Here is a 23639-nt window from a genome sequence, read left to right as displayed (position 1 = left end):
ATTTCATTTACTTACCAAAATGGCGATAGTTGAATAATTTTTGCTATTCCACGCATTTCATTATTTCGCAAAAAATGAGAATACGACCGTATTTCGGCTTTATAATTTGGAGAAACGATAAGATGGGGATTGATTTTGTTTTGTTGACGATAAAAAGATTATTGCCAAAGATAAGTTTCACATACTTCAAGGAATCAAAGCACCAACTTATGAAAGCACAAAGCATGTGACCTGATTCTGTATTTAAGAAAAAAATGACATGGACAAACACATAAGTGTACTCATTTCGTTTGATCATTTTATGACCGATCCCCTGTTTATTTTTGTATAAAAATGATCAAGTACTGGAATGTTTCCGTTATCGGATAAAACGGAATATGATACACTTCATATATTATATTTAAAGTAGTTTACTTTTGGTTGGGTTAGCTTAGGTTATGTTAGGTGTGATTGATTGTTATATTTCTTAATTCCACCATCTTTGTATTGTAAGATTCTAGCACCTGTGAATTTGAAGTTAAATAAGGGAAATATGTCTGGAGTTCAGTGTTGGAGTCCTGGAAGGACGGTCAGGTCAAAGATCAGCTCAATTCCATTAAAAAAGAAAAATAAGTAGGCGTATTATCTTTACCTGAGCCCCAACATGTCCAGAGCGCAGCCGAGGGAGGTCAGTGTGGGAGTACTGCGAGGAAGCCCAGGGCTCCGCAACGGTCAAGTCGGAGTCCAACGCAAATCCGTTAATCTCGTTCCTTAGAAACTTTCGGATGTTCCATGGCAAGTCGTTGTGCCTGTGATCAATAAAATCAACATAAGTTATAGTATATAAATTATCCGCGGTGGAAAACGATTTCAGAATATGGTTTTATACGCATCTATTCCAGTTATTATCAGACTAGATGTAGCAGGAATTACCTTAATCATGCCTGAAACATTTTTCCAAGATATTGTAGAAACAGAAAACAAATCAACTAGTAATTTTTGAAAAGAAAAAATCTGAAAGTAATTGACTACTTGTGGGTACTTAAAAACGGAATAAGTTTTTCTGACAAATCTAACCCTTATATGTAATTCTCAGATCTCTAAGATCTGTGGTGTAATCATTACCATCACAGCATTTTTAATGTATTGTAGAATTTTCCAATTTATCGATAACCAATTTACTTCATTCCATAGAAGTTTGGGGTAAATAAATTATTAATAATATATGAACAACTTAGAATTATTGAATATTTCAATTTTCATGCACAATGTATTATTATACGCAGTATTGGAATAACGGCTGAAACACGAATTCCAAAATAAAGGCGAAGAAAGGGATACGTTTCCCGGAAACAATCATCCGAGAAATGGTTACTTTACTGGTAAAGGTAAATAATGAAATAATCTTGTTAATTTAAAGTTATTTACAATGATTTATTGGAACCTTATTAATTAAATCGACAAATAATTAATCGATTTAGTGACGAGGAATTTATTTTGTTGATCGTAAAAACGACTTATCCCAAAATGATTCTCTGTACGATGTCTCTGATACAATAATATAGTTTCATTGTAATAAACCTCCTTTATGTTTTTCTTAAAAATTCCCTAAACATGTTTTCTTATAACGACATTTCTGAAATTTCTTTCCAAAAAAAACTAAAATTCGGTTTCACATCAAAATCAAACGTTAGAATCAAACGGTTGTCTTAAATTAAACAATATTTTGTGTCTCTCGTCGAATGCGTATTGTACGGTATGTAATTAAAGTTAATTTCCCGAAACACTACAAATTGCTTCAAAACTTAAATGACAATCTAATCAAAATGAAAGCATTTTTTTGCTGGATGTTTTCAATATCATTTGTTCTACTTAAAAGTTACATTAACAATATATTGACTAAACCGGTCGTTATAAAAATATTTCCTCTGGAAAAGAGTATAGTTAGAAAGAAAATGAAACCTTACCCGTCTATGAGTGGCACTTGAGACAGCAATATCTCAGCGTCTTGCCTGCTCCCCAAGGAGAACAAGACACAAAGGGCCAGGACCAAAAGCCGAAGAATCGTGCCAAATCGATGATGAGCTAAAAAAAATATTCAAATTAGTTTGAAAAACAGGAAAACATTGGGATTCGTGTATTGAAAAGCAGTGAAATACACAAAAAGGTTTTCAAGTACTTTATTTATTTGTCAGTTCAACAGGTACGTACAATATATAATGCAGTAATTGCAGCACTTTGAATTAGTACAAATTGAAAAAAAATAACAAAGAGTTTATTTAAAGAATATATTAACGATAACGTAGAAAATAACAAAATATCCCCATAGAATGAATGTACGCGGTTGGCGCTAACTAGTAGTCCGCAATAAAGTACTGATACCGAACGTGTATGGCAGTGAGGCACGGAACTAGCAGAGAAAGATGCAATTAGAATTATAGTATAGGATCCCTTAAAGAACGACCGTCACCGAGATGTTTATTTGATGAAACGTATTTTATAATTAATTTAATATGTCAATAAATATATTGCATATCGGTTGCCTAGCAAATTTTATTCCAGGGTATGATTAATTAATAATTAAAAAAAAAAAATTTTAAACATTGCACCGGTTTGATTATTATAAAAATTCTATACCAATCGAAAGTATGAAACCCATAGAATATGCAAACGTTAGGTTGCCTACTCTTTTCCGGTCACAACTCTCAGGTTGCCATGTATAAACAGGTAAATCGAAAAAGCATTTTGCACCGGTCTGATTATTGAATAAAAATTATATGAAATTAAAGATTATTTCATTATGAACACGATGGTATAAGGTTGCCTGCTAAAAATCAGTCCCGAATTCCGGTTGTCGAATTTTGAAAACTAAAACTTTTTGAAAACTAGCCGGGAATTCTCGTGTGCGACTGAGAGGTCCCAACCAACCATCCCATGCGATAGAAGAGGACAAAGCATAGCAGCTGTCCGTCCATTAAAACAAAGAGAGTGCGCATGCTATTTGTTCTTGAAAATGAAAAGGATAGCGATAGACTCGTGCAAGGTACCATCAAGACTAGAGTGCACGAGTCTATCGCTATCCTTTTCATTCATTTCATCAAATAAACATCTCGGTGACGGTCGTTCTTTAAGGGATCTTAGACTATTAGGCCTTATACACATTACGCTATATTACACGCAATACTACGCATTATATGTTGGGCTGACACACTACGCTATAATCTTCCTCAGGAGAGGGAGTCAGATCAATTGGGGGACTCAATACCATTTTTATGTATGCGATCTGTCACTTTGTCAGATGACAGCCGCGTAATTACGGCGCTCCGTAAACTGCTCTGACCCCTTTTCCTGCCGTAGGTAAGAAAAGGGCTGGCATACTTTTCAAATATAGCTAGGCTAGCAGATCACACCGCATATCGTCGCCACCCCCTCACTTACATCACATCATATTTTTAGGTGTGAAAGGTCTGTATGGGATTGTATAGTGAGCTATATGGAGTAATACAAAATGCTTTGAACTTATAGCGTAATCTGTCACTTGATGCTGTAGAAAAGATATCCAAGAGATGTATTTGTGTCAAACAATGTATGACCGTGTCAAAAATGTGGATATTCGGAAAGAAGGAAAGACTGATGTTAAAGTAACATTAATAAAGGGACGCTTAGATGATGTGGGCATATAGCGCGGGTTAATGAATATTGGAGTGTAATATGTAAGTGAATGATAGAACAAGTCGGGGACTCCAGAAGAAGGCATGGCACGATTGAGTAAATCAAATACCTGAGTTGGGTCACGTGAAGAGTTGACATAATAATAACTAAACTATCAGAGGTTAATTACTGCCAATTGACTAATTGACTGCCAATACCGAGTCGTTTGGCATTTTATCCAAGCAAATAAGAAATATCAAGGTTATAACACAAAATATGCATCTCCGTCATTTAGACAGATAAGGAGATTTGTAAATTTGAATACACACGATTTGAATTTTTTACGGTTATAACTATTCTATTTATAAGGGTTTTTCATTGTGATCGATTTCACAGATAGTAATAATTATCAGTTGTCGCTTGTATATATTGTACTGTTTTGGTTTTATGATAATATTTGAACAAATTGGTTTACATTCTATAATAATACAAGCATATCTTTTTTTGATTTATGATAATAGCTAAAAATAATTAGTTTACATTTAATAATAATACTAGCTATTTTCGTTTTATGATTATAGTTGAACATATTGGTTTACATTCTAAAATAATACTAGCCAATCTGTTTTTACCAGTCCAGCTGTGATTCTTATGATTTTGTTTAAATAAAATTTGGAAAGTTTTTTGTATTTTAAATTTTTTACAGATTTTGCAAACATTTTTCATATTTATTCTTTTAAAAACTTTTCACGTTATTATATTTATATACGAAAAACGTAAAAATTATAACGGGAAAACCAACCAACAATCATAAAACGCTCTCAGTTACATTAAATTTGTTCGCAACGGTAAAAATAAGTTATATTTTAAAATTAGATTTGAAGTTAGTGTAAGCTAAGCTTATAACGTAAAAGCGTAGAAGTCAGGCCAGGAGAATCAAAACGGAATCATTACCTCTAGCCGTGTTTTAGAATGATATCCCAAACAGCCGTTTCAGCAGACCCGTGAAAGGTGTTTACTTGATCTTTCCTGAGACCTGTGATAAGGCGAGTAGCGCTGGCGGAATGAACACATTCCCGACCACCAGTTGCCTATTCATTTATGGGTTAGTACTTGGTGAAGTTACTCGAAAACAGATTTAAGCAATCGATTCAGTAATTGAAAATCTTATTTAAAATGTAAAAAGGTTCTTAGAGACAAAAAAAGATTAATATAAAACATAAAACTAGGACGTACAATCAAATCAGGCTACCAAAGAAGGACAAAGCGAATACCCAGAATAGTATATTATATAAAGGGATAAAATACTATAACGCGCTGCCGGAAAACCTTAAGTCTGCCCCAATTGAAAAGTTCAAGATGTTGTGTAGGAGCCACATCAAGCAAGAAAAAAACATAGTATATTTGTATTTAATAATTAATTAGTCATTTGTAAACTTAAATGTACAAATTACTAAAATAAAAACAATAAATAGAAATAAGGATCGCAACTTAAAAATTATGATTAGTAATACACGAAGAGTAATCGATGTATGCCCTAACGATATATAAACAGTTATTTAAATTAATAATAATAATAATAATAATAATTGGATAATTTGTAGAGTGCCGTTTTTGTGAAAAATCACCTCAAGGGCGCTTATTATTGGGTAATTATTGGGTATGTTAAGACCACCAAGCTAGGTACGTACCCGAGTTGTGGTGGTTGATTATAAATACAGTACATTAAAATAATAAATCAAGTAAGAAATATAGAAGGAAATTAAAATAAATATATAATTTAATAGAAAATAAGGAGTTCATAATTTAAGATAATATAAGTAGTATACAATTTTAAAAAAGACGAATGTTTTTTAAGTTTTATTGATTTTTTTATATTTTTTTATAGATATATACATCGTGCAAGACTTTTTTATATTTTTTATTTTAAAATTTTTTTCACATTTACTTTTGAGTAGCTACCAAAATAAATCACATCAATAAGTCATTTCAACGCGGCCTAGCCAGAGTTTGAAAATGGCCTTGAACGCCGAAACAGATGTCACAATAATAAAAACTAAAACCTTGGGCGGCACTTGGTTGGACTTCGCCCAGTTTAAGTGATACTAACAACAGTTACATTTAATAGGTAGATATAAGGTCAAAGGGTAGATACATATTATTAAGACATTATGTAGCAGTCAGAGCGAGGACAATGAGAGGAACACCCTTCGCCCCAACATTAATCTCGTCAATGAGAAAAATGTTTTCTTTCCCATACCACCGAAATGACTTCATTTTCAAATCGAAATTAAATTGCAAAAAATATAAATATATGTAATTCGGAAATACAATAAATATCAACAATATTACATATAATTTCCAATGTCCAATAAGACATTTCCTATGTCCCATCAGACATTTCCAATGTCCAATAAGATATTTCCTCCTTATCGGACATACCCAAGGAAATGTCCAATAAGACATTTCCTATGTCCCATCAGACATTTCCAATGTCCAATAAGACATTTCGTATATCCCATCAGACATTTTCAATGTCCAGTAAGACATTTCCAATGTCCAATAAGACATTTCCTATGTCCCATCAGATATTTCAAATGTCCCAATGGCTAGGTATATTTTTCAATTTTCAAGGAACTTCAGAACGCGTGATTTAAACGTAAAATAAACACAGTAATTGTGGATAATTTTTAACGTAATTTATTTAATCCAATTAAATTACGATAAAATGCCGCTTTGAAATAAAACTACGGCGGAATTTCTTCAGTGAGTTATGAGAGGTTCCAGTTTTGGTTGCCATGGGGTCGTAGGTAAATTTTGTAACGTTATTTCAGTATTAAATCGGGTCTTAATTTTCAAGTCTTAATTTTTTGAGTCTTAAGTGAATCTTACGTTTGGTTACAATTGATGGACATAGTGGTCGTTTTTTGCCTGCAGACCCCCGATTTAATTTTTTTGATTGAAGGCTTTGCGGAATTTACGCGAAACATAAGATTTGAATTCGACCAATCAGAGAACCGAAAACGTCCAGACGAAAGCATATAATTTTTATAGATTTATTAACTAATTCATTCGTAAGGCCTGCAATCTTGTTTATAATCGGAATCAACAATAATTTTATTGGAAGAGATTCTTCATAAATTTTTCAATTGAAATTTTTCTACGTGTACAAACATGACTCAACTGGTGATCCACTTCCCTCACAGATCCCTCCAATGAAAGCAAAATAAAGGAAAAACTTTTTTTATTGTATAACAAGGAAATTATTATTCTTGGAAACGCAAGAAAGCATTAAGAACACCATTATGGGCACTTTTACAAATGAACTTCAGGCGTCCTTCTCGTAAATAAGATATAGGTATTTAAAAGATGGAGCAAAATGTAATACGGCGCAACCTTCACCTTTATCGCTGTAATTATTTAAGATTATCTAACCTTTCATTTTCTAAATATTTACAACTCCGAGAAACGAACGGAGCAAAACACTTATTTCGTTATTCATTCGTTGAGTGTTCAATACAAAGTAGGTACTTACTTTAATATTTAAAAAAAAACATGAACGGAAACGAATGAATTGTTTTAAATTCAATATGAAAACAATATTTTAAAGGTGCCTTAAACCCACGGGCTACCAATTATTACGCGACATGTAATATTTCTACGCATTTGGATTAGTGTGTGTTGAACATTTGGTTTTCGTCTTATGGTAAGTATAGTTTTGTTGTAATTTTAAATATTGAATTAGTAATAAGGGAAATTTATCATAAAATTTACACACTCTTCTTTTACCCTTGTTCTTTAAGTCACTTACAGCGTTGTGTCTGTTGTGAGTTATCAAATATTCTTTTTATTGATGACAAATTGAAAAATATACCAATGTTGTTAATTTGAAACATGAAATTTAGAAAAAATTAAAGGTATACTAGAGCAGACTCGAGAAAAATCATGCGATAGCCCGAGTTCTTCACAAAACATCTATTTAAGACGGGACAATTCCCTAAAATGAACTCATAAAGTTAACACTAGAAAGACCGGGTACTGCTCCATACCTATAAAGACCACAGCGGTCATTTTGACCGCTGATAACATGCGAGTTTATTATTATTGTAGTTGTGTAATATTTGTAATATTTGGCATAATATTAAATAAATTAAACAATAATTATATATTAAAATGATTAACTTTAATTAATTAGGTGCACATTTAGTACAAACTGTTTTTTTTTTATAATATCCAAGGCACTTTCCGCAAACAGATTTCTTACAATTATCATATGTGTCGGTTGTTTTATTTTGCTTACATTTTTTATAAATTTGGCACTGTTGTCTTTTAGAAGTTTTATTTTCCGGTTCCCTTTCTGTCAATTTTTCAGGAGCAAATACAACTGGACCAGCTCTGCTATTTGTATATGCTGTCCTTAGTTCTCCAACAAGCTATAGAATAAAATTGTGACGAGATATATTTTTTTATAAATTATCCATGCATTTATAGCGGTTAGATCAAGTATGTTGTAGAAAACGTGCACAGGCCACCTTCTACTTCCAGCTCTTACGTAATATTTGTATTGACACAATATTTTGTAGAATTGTAAAATTCAATCGTTTCGGGAATTTTCTTTGTTCTGTCGCCAAATTGAAAATTTGGATGTACTGTACTCAATATCATTACATTTTTCTTCGGTTTTCCTAGATAAACAGTTACGACGGGTTGTTTCGGAGAATTTGAACAATTCATCGAATTTCAACGTTCATTTCCGGGTTCTGTGAAAGTCCTATTCAAGTTCTGTTATTATATCATCATAGGCTAGGTGCTTGACAAAACTGAAATTAAAACAGAACTTTAAAAAATCTTTCACAGAACTTGAAAATGAACGTTGAAATTTGATGAATTGTTCAACTTCTCCGAAACAACCCGTCCTTAGTGTAGTACCATTTTTAGCCTTCAAAATAAATTATTCATAACGTGGAGTACAAACGGTTTTGCAAACTGCTGGTATTTCTCTCCAGGCCCTTCTCATCGTCCGACAATACTTGTTTGTTCAGTTCATAATTTCTCTGCCAGCTTCATCGAAGTAAAAAAATTGTCAGTTGTGATATTTCGTCCCCTTTTGAGAAACGGTTGTTTCATTATTACATATTCTGGTAATGACTCATTTGAACGTTCCACAGTTTTACCTAAATATGGAAATCTATTACATAGGTATTTAGTATCTACGTCCACTAGAAGCCAATACTTTATTCCAAATTTGTCAGGCTTATTTCCTATATACTGAGTAAACGGAAAACGAGTTTTGCTAGGAAAAAGCTGTTCACCGACCATCAAATTTTCACCACGAACGTAACACAGATTACAGTTATCTAAGAACTTGTTCCAAATTGCCGATGCTTATGCAAATTTATCAGTTGCCAGTCGTGAAGATCTCGTAGTTCGCAAATCAAAACGCAAATATTTCACAATTTCTTTGAACCTGTTCTTACTCATAGTTTCTTTGAATATGAAGGGTCCCCATAATATCAACCATAATAAGTCAATATACAGGTGGCTAGCATTATAAGCCCCGCGAGCGTAACTTGGATAAAGAAGATCCTAAACAAACCCAGCTTAAAATGGCCCTAACGGTCACATTGACCGCGGCGGTCTTTGTAGGTATAAATCATTATATTTCGATAAATAAATAAGGTACGTACCTGTTTTTTTCACAATGGTCGTTAAATCATGAATCATGAAAAGTAAAAAAAAATCAGATCATTACCATAAATTTTAAGCAAAATATCGTCATATTACATCAAGAAACGGTCAAAATGACCGCTTCGGTCTTTCTAGTGTTAAGATGCCAATGCTCAAAAATATGTGACCGTCTGCTATATATGTATGGTGTATTGAATGGACTTTGGTTGAATTTCGTCAATAAAATAACGTGGGAATCATAACGACGTAAGTAAAGAAGTCGTGTCAAAAAATTTGGGCGCGCGGCCCAGCGTAATTGACGGACTTGCTGTCGATTTTCCCTAGCAGGCCACGAAAATTTATTTTTTCTTTTATTATTATAAATAATATCTTATGTCATTTTATTTTTTCACGGAAGACACGCAATAGCTAACACCACTCTGTCCCACTGAAATAAAAAAAAAATATTCAAACATATAAGAAACAAACGCATTATATAGAAAAAACGCTGAACACAAATTGATGTAATCGCTGGTTCGCTAGTATTTAAAATTTATTATAATACATATGTCATAATTCACAATTCATTTCACAATTATATTAGTACTTAAAGCCCCGTAGTAAGCGTTCAAAGATGGTTTGAAAGGGAGATATGTAAATACGAATGTTGGAGGGAGCGCGCTAATATTAAAAAACTATAATAGTTGATAATATTTAATAAAATACGACTCGTTTGAATTAGAGCAAAAACCTCTCGTCAAATGCTTTTGTTGCATTTGAAAGTACAGTGAGAATTTTTTCATGCCCATAAATTATTAACAGAACAAAACGTGTTTTTAATAATTTTCGTAGCTTACTTGGTAATTTTTGTATACCGAGGGAATTTCATACAATTAGCGTTTCGGCATAACAAATGTGTACACATTATCTTAAAAATAACATATATCTTTTTGTGGAACTTAAAAACTTAAGGAGTTAGCGAGAAACTTGTTATAAATTGGTACAAATTGGGTATGCGGAGGCTTAATTCAAACTATATATTCGCAATAAATTTGTGAAAAAAAAGTATTTCAACTTACAAGCCATGTTGCACACTGTATCGTTTTAAAACCAATAGTGAACTGATAAATTTTAAGTGTTCATGCATAATATGAGCAAACTAATTTCATATCTTTGGATAAGCGTAGTCTCAAAAGCGTTAGGTTGAGTTGTTTCAAACTGCTATCACATTAATTTTGATAACCACAATCTTGTTGGCTTTTGAACGTTTCCTAAAAATATTATAAAGTAAGTTTCGACATTTACTTCGTGTTTTATCAGTTCAACTTTGAGTGCCTTTTCTTATCGGAGGTTGACGTATGGTTGGCGATCACTTAAGCTAGTCGTTCTGTGAACACTAGACCTCGCGTTCGAAAAAGCATGTTTCTAATATTCTTTTTTTTTAATAAATAGTAGGAGCTTAAATACCCACCTACGTAATAATGAACCATAAATACTATATCAAACATAATTTTATTCCAAATTCGTTCAAGAATCTCGACAACAGTTAAGCCTTCTTCAGGAAGGTAGGTACCGTGATTTAGACTACTCATGGAAAATCCTGGCGTTGTAAAAAGGTTGTATCCAACACAGCCATCTTGAACCGGAAAACGCAAAAGATTTACAGGCAGAAGGAACGCAAAACGGTTAAGTTAAAACTGAACTTCCGCTATGTTCAGTCAATTAACTGGTGATTTCTTCTGGGTCTTCTTTGGAAACCTTATCCTATCGGAAGTTGGATAGCACTTACATTGCAGTCCGGAAAAATTCTGCTGCAAGTACTGCACTCTTATCAGTCACTAATTATTTTAAAAGTCATAAGGTTCAGTATCTTCACCTTCCTCGTCTTCAAATGTATCTATTAATGGATTTTGAGAGGGGAGTCCTTTCAATAGTGATGTGGTCCAAATGAAAAAAATCTTCCAAATTGCAACCGAGGATTTTCAATGAGTAAACGGACTTTGTAACTGTCGTACATTAAAACAATGGTAGCGCGTGCTTTGAGACTACACCACTGTCTGCTTAACTTCGATAATTTAAGAGAAATATACATTTCAAGGTTGGCTTGACATTATACAAAATATTTTTTTTTGTTTTAAACCACTTTATTTTATTATATACGTCGACCGGTTTCGGTTGTTTCCAACCTTTTTCAGGACAATAAATAGTTTATATATTTACTGTCGTGAAGAAGGTTGGGAACAACCGAAAGCGGTCGACGTATAAACATAATAAAATAAAGTGGTTTAAAACAAAAAACTTTTTCAATTTGTATATTTTTATATTATTTGTAAACACGGGGAACATAACCAAAATAAGCATAGATGAATAATTGTGTATAATATTTATTTAAAAGTTAATTTTTATTTAGATTTGTGTTTAAAAAAATATTATTTATTAAAATTTTTAAGTGTAAATTTAATAGAAATATTTGATTTGTTGATACTCAACCATTGAGATATATTGAATACGTATTAAGATTATTTTATCATTATTTCCGTATCTCTGACAAAGTCACATTCTGCAGGTCACACTATCAAATATTACGACATGGTTATATTATTTGCTATCAGCTGTATATAATTGTATTTATTCGTAGAATAAACATAAATATTTATTTAAATGTGATTTCTATTCATTCTAACAATAATAATTATTATTGCGATAGTCGCAAAATTATTTTGTGGCGTCAATTGAATTGTTTATTTTTATATATTTGATTCATTCATTTTAAATTAATTTCATTATTTTTATCCAAGTCAAACCTTTTGATTAAATAGTGTTGTATACAAATTATTTTATTTTCATGTAAATTTCATGACTCACTAGTTAGCAACCAAGACTGTTTATACTTTATCATATTTGAATAATAATTTTCACAATAAGCGTAAAGACTGCAATGGTTTATTTTAATGTTGAAAGATTAAAAAAATAATAGTTAATTTTTTTTTTCAATTAACTTTGTAAATAAACTGCTAAAAGGCGTATTTTTGACAAAAGTAATCAGAAATTAGATTTGTTACAGTTGAACGGTAATTTTTTTTAAAAAAGCGGAAAAGTTACCTGAGGCCATTAATCAAAACATCAGCTAAGGTTACTGTTAAAATAATGGTTCTAAAACAAGATGATATTTTTAGTTAAAGTAGTGGCTAAACCAAATAAATGTATTATTTTTACAGTAAAAAAGTTATTTCAACTTTAAATGAGGAAAACATCAAATTGTAAAATTTTATCATCCAAGACAATTTGAAAATTTGAAACAGCAATGGTTTGAAACAGAAAAAAGCATCAATCGCATCTAGTAATTGAACCCAGGTCCTCTTTCTTGCCGGGGAAGTGCTCTGACTACTGAGCTAATTCGACCATATTAACCTACGTCATTTTCATCTATATCGTACCTCGACTACCAGCATTATTTTCATTTAACTAACGCATGTTTTATGGCTGCTATATTTATGTATGATTGCATGATACTACTTGAACTAAATGTAATATAGATAGTGTCTTGGATAAATATTTTTATTTTTATTTGCGAGTCTATAGACTTTGAGATCTAAGTGTCGTTAATATTGTTTTCAATGATTTAGTATTATTATTTATTATTATCTCATAAATTAATAATATTCTTTATATAGCCCTGTATTTGGGAGAAAATCAGTCAATTGCACAAGATTTTTACTGTAGGCAGCTATTGTAAACTTATTATTTATAATGATCTCTCTTACGTCTGTATTAAAGAGAAAAAACATACTCCAGCTAATAACGTTAATGAAAATATTTGAATTGCTCTTACTTTCATCAGTTTAAGTGGAAAATGTTGCTTTTGCAATGATAGTAAGCAGAGAGTTGAATCCACGACATGTGGTAGTGAACCAGACACCACATTTATCCACTCTGCCATTAACCGATCTATTTAACCATCACGCTATGGTATCGTAGGGGTATATCCCGGAATGGGTAGGCATAGAAATTGGACTGACACTAAAATCTGTCGTGGCACACCTTTGATTTACATCCATAGATCTTTTCACACGTAGGCATTAGGCACTATTCTGTTGTTCAGACTCTTCACGTTGAAAACACATGTTGTAATACAATTTTAAAATACAGGTAACGGAAGACCAACATTCCCGGGTTACGAATAACCTAACAATATTTTAAAACCTCTTACTGCCACCACAGAAAGAAGAAAATGTTGCTTGTGTTGTGATGGAGGACTTATCCACCCGAGGAATTGAACACACTACGCCTGGGTGGGACCCAAACACGATGTCGACTCAGCCACCGACCAGAAATATGATTATAACAGCATTTTTTTCCATTATTTCTGGCTTTCACCCTTCAAGGGTGTTCTTGGCCATCATTTAAAATTATTGAAAAATGAAAGGTGAATTTAAATATTAATTTTATTTAAATAGGCAAATTTCAAAATTATAATGAAAATTGGAGTCGAGTTCAGACTTAGAAGAGATGAGATGTTGAATGGGGGGGAGGCAATTTTAGATAAGGCTTGATAGAAGAGTGGATATTTGTTTAGAGAGGGACAACCAAAAAATATGTGATCTAAAGTTCCCACTTCTAGACCACAGAATGTACAATCTGGGGAGTCAAGGACGTGAATTTTAAAAAGATGGGAAGGAACGGAGCAATGTCCGATCCTCATTCGAATAAGTGAAGAAATTTCTTTTTTGGAAAAATGAGGGACAGCATTCATATATATTTTTTTACATTAGCTCCGCACTGGAGGCCCTGAGGAAAATAATTTACCTGAAGACCTACGTCATCGTTGGATATGCTGTGTGGAGTGTTTTTTTTAATGAAAAGAAAGAGAGGAAGGAGACGAAGATTTTGGAACTATGAGGGTGTATCCAGGAGTGACGGACGTTTGAATTCATCCCTTCCCTTGGGGTGTAGAGAAACTCGGGTCCAGAGAATCCTGCTGGAGAGGTAAAAAAATCTCCCTCAACCAGTATCTCCACACATTAGATGGGCAGACGACTCCGCCGTTAAGACCTAGAAAATCTTCTCCCCATGATACCGGGCACCCCTCCTAATTCACCAAACGTAGCGAACCACTTGGGATGACCTATCGCAGAGGTGTTAGTTAACCAATGAATGGTTCCCGCGGCGACGGTACCCGGACCCGCCTCCCAAATTTATACTACTGTGTTTTACGTACCTACCCATTAATTTGCGTACACAAGCCTACATTTTCGTGTAATCACTCTAATGAATTGCGGTTTGGATTGGGTTTAGCCTCATTGGGTTGGGAAGTGGACGATTCCAGAGGAAATAAGATAATACCGTGCGCACTGGCACCGGTCAACCTCACTCTATCTATTTGATGAATACCCCTTAGAACTACGCTGATCGCACAATCTAGGATTAGCATTACGTTAGATGATATTTGTTTAATCAGATCATGAGGTATCACAGAAAACTTGGAAATACACCTTAATATCATATTTATATGTGAATACCGCACAAAAGTCTCAACCGTATGGAGATGGTAGTAATGGCAACCCCAATCGGGGTATCGGTATGTTACGAAACCGAAGGTAGTCAATAATGAATTGATATTTTCCAACTTTTTGAGGCGAAAAAGTTCGCGATGAAACGGTTTTATTATCGCCATTTTTTTAAATATATCTCGTGGCCCAAGGGTTGTGGCGCCAGAGGAGGCCAGATAACAGACAACTTTGTGACAGAAAGGGGTACATGAAATATTCTTGCTCGTCAAGTAGATAGGTGCTCTAAAAAGTAAATTCAGTAGAAAAATATAAATTAGAAATACATTTTCATTTCAAAAAAGTATCGACGGTGTAGATATTTTATTTTTCCAATTTAGCAAGTTGATATATGAGAGTGGTAAAAATAATGAAGTTGTTCTTAATGATTTCATCTATCGTTCCACTCTCAAAGGAGCTACCCTCTCAGGTTTAAAATTTACTCTCTAAAATGCGACTCTCAAGGATAAAATAAATGGGTTATTTCATAAATGATAACGTTTCGCTGTCATTCACATTCATTCGTTTAGTTTTCCATCACTCGTTCACCCGACACTTTCAGTCAGTATCTTTATTGGAATTGTTACGTTGAGTTTTGTATAAATATTTCTTTGCTGCCCCCTTGAATTGACAAAGATTTATATCCGGAATTATTTTTTGTTTATCCACAGCTGGTGGAAGAAGAATAGATCAAGTAAGCTGTTACTTTGTTAGATCTTAGTCGTACTACATTTTTTTATGTGTTTATCAATCAAACAACGGAAAAACTTGCACTTATATGTCGTTATGTTTCCAAATACCTTTTTAACCTGTATATTTCACTAATCTCACTCAACTCAACTTTTGGCGGCAATCACGCATTCACACGCAATCACAATCAAATATACGCATTTCTCTAAAATCGGATGACATCACAGCATTTCGTATGCGACATAAGTCCTACCCGATGGGCATTTGGCGACGTTGGTAGAGTTATCAACTCTAGTTCCTGGGTAGGAAGGTTCAATCCTTAGTCAAGCCAATTTTTTTTAATTTTAAAAGACATTTCTAAATTGAAGTTCAGGGTTTTCCTATAATAGGTGTTATTTTGGTATTCAATCGTAAAAGATCAATAATTTCGTTGCTTGTGTGGCATAAAGCGCCGTCTTGTTGAAAATAAACTTTTTCCAGATCAATACCATCCAATTTTGGCCATAAAAAATCATTAATCATCTCTCGATAGCGATCCATTCACCGTAACTGTTGCTCCAGCCTCATTTTTGAAAAAGTAAGGTCCAATGACTCCGCCCGACCATAAACCGCACCAAAAAGTCACACGTTGAGAATAAAGAGGCTTTTCAATAATAACTCATGGGTTTTCCGAGCCCGAGATGCGACAAAGCTTGATTGATTTGCTTGTTGACGAAGCCATCGAGGTGGAAATGGGCCTCATCACTCAAGATGATTTGCAATTGATTCACTCAAGTGAATTTAAATAATTCTAATGCGTTGTTAAAGCGTGTATCGTTCCATTTTTATTAATAACGTTGTTTTTACTTGTAAAATGTTAGAAAATGACAGCTTTATAAGTAACATCTACCGCAATAGCGGGCTATTCAAAATAACACCTCTTATTGGAAAACCCTGTACTATGGTAGAAAATATATTGGTTTGAATTTTTAAATACGTCTACTAAAATTTCTCTTTTGACTTTGAGAATAAATGCAAATCTTGGAAATGGAAATTGAACCACTTACCGGCATCCAATCGAGCTGAAACTAGTTGTTGATGAAAATACATTATGCCAAGTTTTTGCTGCAATCGCATGCACGTACGCCACCTTATATGCATTTCCCTGGAACGGATGAAATTACAGAAGTTATTTAGGCGCAATAAATTTCGATCCAATACATTTGTGATTTTTCTACTCCAGTTCTAGCATAAGAAGGTTTAATCCTGTCCCAAACCACATTTTTTGAGTTTTAAAATAGATGTGTTAGAGTAAATAAAAAGGTTTTTACTTGTTGATGTTTTTATTATTGTCACTCATACCAATCTTCATTAGTTAAGATTAAAAATCATTCCCATCCTAAACCAAAATACTAAGATATTGTATTGATTTAACTAATTACTTCAATTACGTACTATTTAATATAAGTACCTTTCTCGTCACTTGTAATAAAATATACTGTGTATTTCTAAGTAATCACATCACTTATCTTGACTTGTTTCTATCTGCTGTGAATCAATATATATAAAGCGTTAATTAATATATAAATAAACCAAACCATTTCCACGTAACCAGGAGTGCACAAGTTTCGAGGAATGAAAGTGTCTGCCTGCGTGCGAAATATAACGACGAAGTTTCGCCCATTTTAAACCCCTCAAACTCAATATTTGGGGATCGGGCCGAGAGGGTCGAGCGGTTTGAGCAGGGATAGAGCCGGGTCCGGGCCGCGTTTCCGCTCGGAGATCCAAGGGGATTCACCTATGAAGAGATATACTGATAGAAGCGTGATGTGGGCGTGTCCCTCAGTGTTATCTTACTTTGATTGAATCAACGATCAGCCCGTTTGCAATAACTACACTCACGAGAAAGTTGACAGAACTGTAATGTGGGCGTATCTTTGCGCCAGAAATTAGGTGAACTCTATTTTCCTTCGGGTGAAATTGAAAAAATATTTCAGTTTTCGTAATTTTTCTTGGACTCAATTTCATTGGCCTATCTTGGAACTAAGATTCGAAAGCTTGTTGCTTCTAGTTGTGTTTAAAGATGGTTGTCGTGTTTGATACTACATTTTTATATTGCATGAATTTTCGAGATGTGATTTCATGAGATCTTCGTTGTCGAGGGGTAAAATAGCAATCCGTAGTGTGGTTCCTACTACGAGCTGTCAAACCGGAATAACCAATTTTATGATACCTACCGGCCTGAAGAAAGTTTGAAAAAGAATTGAGATGGTGATATTTTCTAGGGAAAATTATTCCGTAATCGAAATTTAAAATATTGTTGATTTGAGTATTCAACTTACTTTGGTAACTACTTTGGTTTACAAATTGACAAAACAAAAAAAAATGGTTTTGATTAATTAAATAATTTTTGGACTCGAGGAACACTGATCACAGAACAGTTAGTTTAAATCGGTACAGAAATTTCTATGGATTGTTCGTTCAGTGGATACATGATTTTAACATATTACGGCGCTCATAACTAGGTCTTTGCAAAGTGGGTACGTGCGCCGCGCCGTGCAATCGCTGTAGCAAAAATTATTTAATGCTTCTATTTTTAAGATACTTACCTTATTTATTCGTCTATTAAACATATTCTCAACATTTTATTTTGAATTTGGTTCTATTCATTGATTTGCACTAAGTTCCTAAAATAATTTGTGTATCAACACTGAATAGATTTGCACGTTAGGAGACGGGAGCCATCTGTAAATTGTATAAAAAGTGAGCCATGTATTTTATTTTATTTAATTATTTATTTTCCATTGAATTTAGTTCTAGTCATCAATTTGTACTAAATACCTAAAATAATTTGCGTATTGATACCGAATAGAATTGCACGATAGGAGGAGGGGGTTATCTGCAGATTGTATAAAATGAGAACTATTTAAGTAGACATTTTCCTTTGCATTTAGTTCTAGTTATTGATTTGCACTAAATGCCTAAAATAATGTGATACCGAAATAGGTGTCGATACCGAATAGATTTTCACGTTAGAAGACGGAGGACATCTGTAAATATTGTAAAAAATAACTATTTTGTGTTGGTTTTTCTTAAGTAGATTCCTAATTGTGCCGAAAATTGTTATGAAATTAGTAAATAGTAAAAAATAAGGAAATATAAATCACCGAAATTCAAAAATATATATTTTATACTATTTCCGCGTAAACCCTAAGAAATACATCAAAATAATGTACTCCGTAATTGTATGAAGGTATCTTAAAAAGGCCTCACAGTCTAAAAACTTTACACCAAACCATTTGAAAACGTCGGGTACACGTAAGTTAGTATATTACTTTAATATATTTTTTACACGCTTTTCCTTATCTTACGTAGATGGCTGACATCGATTAAAGCGTTCTCCCAGAGCCGAATAATAAAATAATAATAATATGTTTTGACTGCCCACTCTCCCATGTGCTAATTTGCATGAACATTAATGCGAGCTTCAGAATTTAGCTTAATGGCGCTAGTGTCGCTGGCAAATAACCGCCTGTGGAGCCGACAGCCGACTCGGTAAACTTCCCTCGAAATTATTACCTAAAACAGCTTACCAAATAGCAGCACACATAAAAAAGATCCCGACATATAAAGCAGTACTTATGCATGAGGAATGGTAGTATAGATGCTTTTTGTGCGGGGTTATTCGCAAGTGTATTCGGTTTTTTGCCGCTGGGTTGTAGAGCTCCCTCCCTTCCCTCCGATGGAGATTCCTCTCCTCCCGCATTCAGTTCCCGCACGTCGGCCAGGACGCTTGTCCTTCAGGGAGGAAATTCCGGAAAATCTATCGGAATATTTGGAGCAACCGGTGGTCGCGTTTTCTTTTTTTTAAACTTAGAAAAACTTGAAAAATATATTCTCTACGCTTAAGAAAATATATATCTACGCTTTTTGCTGCAAACGGTGGACGAGGAAAACATGCATTTTTAAGATATCGAACTTTTGTCTATAGTGAAGGTGGTTTGAAGAGTTTATTGTGAAGAGAGATGTGGTGTTTTTACACAGTTATGCAGGTCTTCCGGGATAAATGTTCTTCAGTCATCCAGTATTCTTCGCACATATTTTCCAGAAATTTTTACAAAGGTAAGTAATTTTCGTTTTTGTCTTTACATTTCAACTATTGAACCTGCGTTTGAAATACCTTTCACTAAACCTAGATTGATTCGATTTAATCCTTTTTGCTATTTTTGCAAAAAAGCTTGACATTGCCTTAGAATTAAAAAATGTCATTTTATACCTTCTATTTTTGTCCCATACGGAAAATCTCGAAGAGATTTTTTATTTACGTACTAACTGATTTATTGCTATCACATGAAAAACATTTAACAAAATGTCATAACTTATAGTAGATTTATGTTTGTATATTGCATACATGTAAACAAACGTTATATTTCACTCTGACTGCAGCAGTATAATATTTAAAAGTTCTTGAATAAAATAGAATGCAAAGTAATTTCACCCATCAGATTTAAAAAGATTTTTTCCGATAAGTCCCAATGACATGGTAAAATTTCATGGAATTTCTGTATGCTTATGATGTATCTGATGATTTAAAGTTCTCATAAATAGAAATACTATTTTAGAAATTAGATCAAATTATCTTCGATATGTTTGTAATTGAAATAAACTTTGATATTTCGAAAATATATATTTTTAATATCAAACATGAAAATGTTAACAAAAAAACTTATCGGTATGTTTTGATCCGAAACGTTCATAACTTTGAAAAAATTCGATATTTCTGTAATATTCCCTTTGTGTAGGTAATTAGTAAGAATAATGTCACTTCACATTTTATGTTGTTTTTACAATATCAAAATTTTTTTTAAATTAAAAAAAAATCCACCAATTCGTAATGATGACCATTGATTTTTTTTATTCTATCCATGTAATCAAGTATAAATATTTGAGGCGAACTAAGAAGATTTATTATTTGTTTTTTCAATGACGAAATAACATATATACGCATTATAGAAACAATATGTTTTTAAATTAAAGATTAATAAAAACAGGAACTTACAATTAAAATATTTTATGTAAAACGGTTTGAAAATGTTATAAAACGTTTTCCAACCATAAAGTTAGTTGTGCGTACCAAATTCAATTATTTTATTCGATGAATTAGTAACTTTAGAAATTAGTGGATTTCTCTAGAAACGTTTGAGATTTTAGTAATACGTTCATCAGAAACAATTAAAATAAACCCCACGTAAAGATCGATTTTCTAGGCCTGCTAGGGCAAAGTAGATTATAAGCCCGTCCATTAGGCCGGGCCGCTCGCCGAATATAGTTTTACCCGACTTCATCACTTATGTCGTTAAGATTCCCACTTTATTTTTGAGATTTGCTAGGGAAAATTCAACCGCAGGTCTGTCCAATACACCAGAGCCACGCGTCGCATATTTGTGTGCACGGCTGCTTCACATGCGTCGTTAAGTTTCTGGCTTTCGTTTTCGGATATTGTCTCGTCTTAATAACCCCTCACGAATCTTCAAGCGGTGGTGTTATTATACATTATATTAGAATGTTTTTAACATCGTTTACATCGAACCGAGATATTAGGTATACATTGTTAATGCATTATTTAGGGTACCAGGACATGCGTGAATTAAACGTACCAATAATGGACTTTTTTTTCAATTCTAAGGCAAAGTCAAGCTTTTTTTACTGCAAGAATTACACACGGACGTAGTAACCGAATGTAATTCTGTCTACGTTAAACGTAGGCAGAATTACACTCGGTGAATTACAACGTCAACAAATCTTTTGTTATTGTTATTAACAGATTGAAGTGTGTGCTTTTTTCATATGTAAAATCATTTTTATATACTGAAATAAGTAAGGTTAGGTTATCTGGTATTTTAGTATGGGTATTTCTCTCCATGTGCAATTTCGTCAGTGTGTTATTCCGTCGGTGTGTAATTCTGGCATGTAATGTCCATTCATGCGTGAAATTTTGTCACGTAACCTTATTGATTTAGATCCTGGAAAACTCTTACTTTTAATAAATTATTATCAAATGTAATTATTTGTATTATTATTTGCTGAATATTAAAACATTAATTTACGGATCGCATAAACCAAATAAATTATGAAATTTTCTACTAAATACTTAATTTAATATTTCATATTCTGACAGAAATCGACCCAAGTTTACAATACCCGTAAAAGTCTCAGGTTTAATTAAATTAAGTAAAGAGCTTTTGAGGTGGCTTTTCACTGAGACAAAGCGGCACTATGTAGGTTGTCCAATAATAATAATAATATACCATAATATTCTTTGTCTTTGGGTACGGTACGAAAAACTAAAATTTCGGCCCCGCTTGGAAATTGCATAAAAATTTCATTTTGAATACACCATTATTCATTTGTAATATGAAATCAATGCTTCCCAAAGAAATTACACACGGAAAAACTTGATATAAAATTTTGCTTATTTATTAAAAATATCTTCAAAATTATTAGTAATCTGTTAAAAACGGGACTGCAGGCCCTTACTGAATGAACTGATAAGTTTCATATTAAGCTTGTAGTAAAAAATAAATGTATTACCCCGATGTTGGAACACGTGTTCATAAAAATCATTACACTGTCGCATTTCGTCATTAAATATTAATAGCACAAACTCAGGTGTATGCACGGGTATTCCGATGTATTCCGATGTAATTCGTTTTACGCTTGTGGGGATTTTACATGGTGGTATAATTTGACGCGATGCATAATTTAGAACCAATAGAAGAAATAATAAAAATAAGATTATAGTATGTATTGTGCTGAAACAAGCTTTATTCGTATTGTGTATATGCAAAAAATGGTTCCATGATAACTCAACACAGTGACTATTCAACACACATTTAAAAAGTCATTAAAAACGATGAAAAAAAAAAATTTAACCTTACCTAACCTACTTAACCTAGTTAAAAAGTTTTTGTTTCATCTCTTTCCACGACTTTATATAACTTTTTAAAGATGTGATGAATTATCATTTTGATGGTGACCGGATAAATAATTACAATGATAATTCATCTAATTCATTCATAAACTAAAATTTTTGCCTCAACACAGGTTCGCCTAGTGAGGCAGGTTATGCACAACTTAAAATATAGTATATTATGCCATATATTTTCAACACTCTTACATACACATTTACTTTTTCTACTATCAGAAACTGCTCTATTATTCTAACATTATTCTTTCAACAATCTCATTGTTACTAACTTACATATTATTATATAACTTACTAATGATATATTATATAGTAAATTATTGATGAAATAAATAAATAAAAAAAATAAACAAAAAATACATACATTCATGAAATAACACACAAGATTTTTTTATTAAGATACAGTGATCAGATAAGTTAACAAAGAGACACTCAAAGGTTCAAGAAAAGGGTTGGTATCGGTTTTTAATATGATCCACAAAATTCACCAAAGTCAACATTAAACAAATCAATATCACATAAGTATTGATTTTCCATGGTGTTAAACCTTTGTATGGGAGAATCAGCAATATAGTTGCGCTACAGCAGACTGCGGTAGAATTGAGTATTGTGTCTCGTTGTTCTAGTGGGGATGTTTAAGTTTATAAGTTGCAGGTGTTTGGAATGGGTTAATTTAGAGTTTAGTATTATACGAAAGTTTAATAATTTGTTTTGCCTGTGTCTTTTGAAATTTGAAAGTGTTTTGTTTGAAAGCCGCCTGCTATTCCGTTTTAACAGGATTTTAATAAATACCAACCCGTGCACACATACATAACTTGTTTTTTACAAAATACTCAGTTAGTGTTTTAAAACTTCCCTAGAAATTGGTAAAAACTTGAACCCAAATCATAAATCTAGTGAGAAGCATTTTGGAATATAACTCTACGATTTGGGCTCCACATTACAATATCCATATTCAAGCGATTGAAAAAGTCCAGCATAGATTCCTTAGGTATATTAATTTTAAATTAGGTATTCCAAGAGAATCCGTGGACTATAATTTGTTATTGAACTGGACTAATCTCGTAAATTTATCAGATCGCAGAAAAATGTGTGATCTATTAATATTATATAAAATAATTCACTCGGTCCTGGATACCCCT

The 23639-nt window shown here is 32.9% G+C and overlaps 2 protein-coding genes across 2 annotated transcripts in view; one reads left to right on the top strand and one right to left on the bottom strand.

Annotated features, from left to right (window-relative positions):
- Positions 1–10486, bottom strand: part of LOC149412202 (dipeptidase 1-like) — a 122621-nt gene extending 112135 nt beyond the window's left edge. Inside the window, exons 1-3 of the mRNA XM_089645757.1 lie at positions 10377–10486; positions 1947–2064; positions 632–788 (exon numbers count right to left, since the gene is read on the bottom strand). Coding sequence (XP_089501883.1) covers positions 632–788; positions 1947–2064; positions 10377–10383 — 282 coding nt within the window. The 5' untranslated portion in view covers positions 10384–10486. The remainder of the gene's footprint in view (positions 1–631; positions 789–1946; positions 2065–10376) is intronic.
- Positions 10487–19299: 8813 nt separating this feature from the next.
- The window catches only part of LOC149412201 (dipeptidase 1-like), a 141372-nt gene continuing 137032 nt past the window's right edge, over positions 19300–23639 (top strand). Inside the window, exon 1 of the mRNA XM_089645735.1 lies at positions 19300–19634. Within this exon, the coding sequence (XP_089501861.1) occupies positions 19538–19634 (97 nt within the window). The 5' untranslated portion in view covers positions 19300–19537. The remainder of the gene's footprint in view (positions 19635–23639) is intronic.

Source organism: Hesperophylax consimilis, chromosome 23 (genome assembly GCF_061612785.1).
Source record: "Hesperophylax consimilis isolate HC1 chromosome 23, BYU_Hcon_1.0, whole genome shotgun sequence".
Lineage (NCBI taxonomy): Eukaryota > Metazoa > Arthropoda > Insecta > Trichoptera > Limnephilidae > Hesperophylax > Hesperophylax consimilis.
This window is presented reverse-complemented; position numbering and strand designations above follow the sequence as displayed.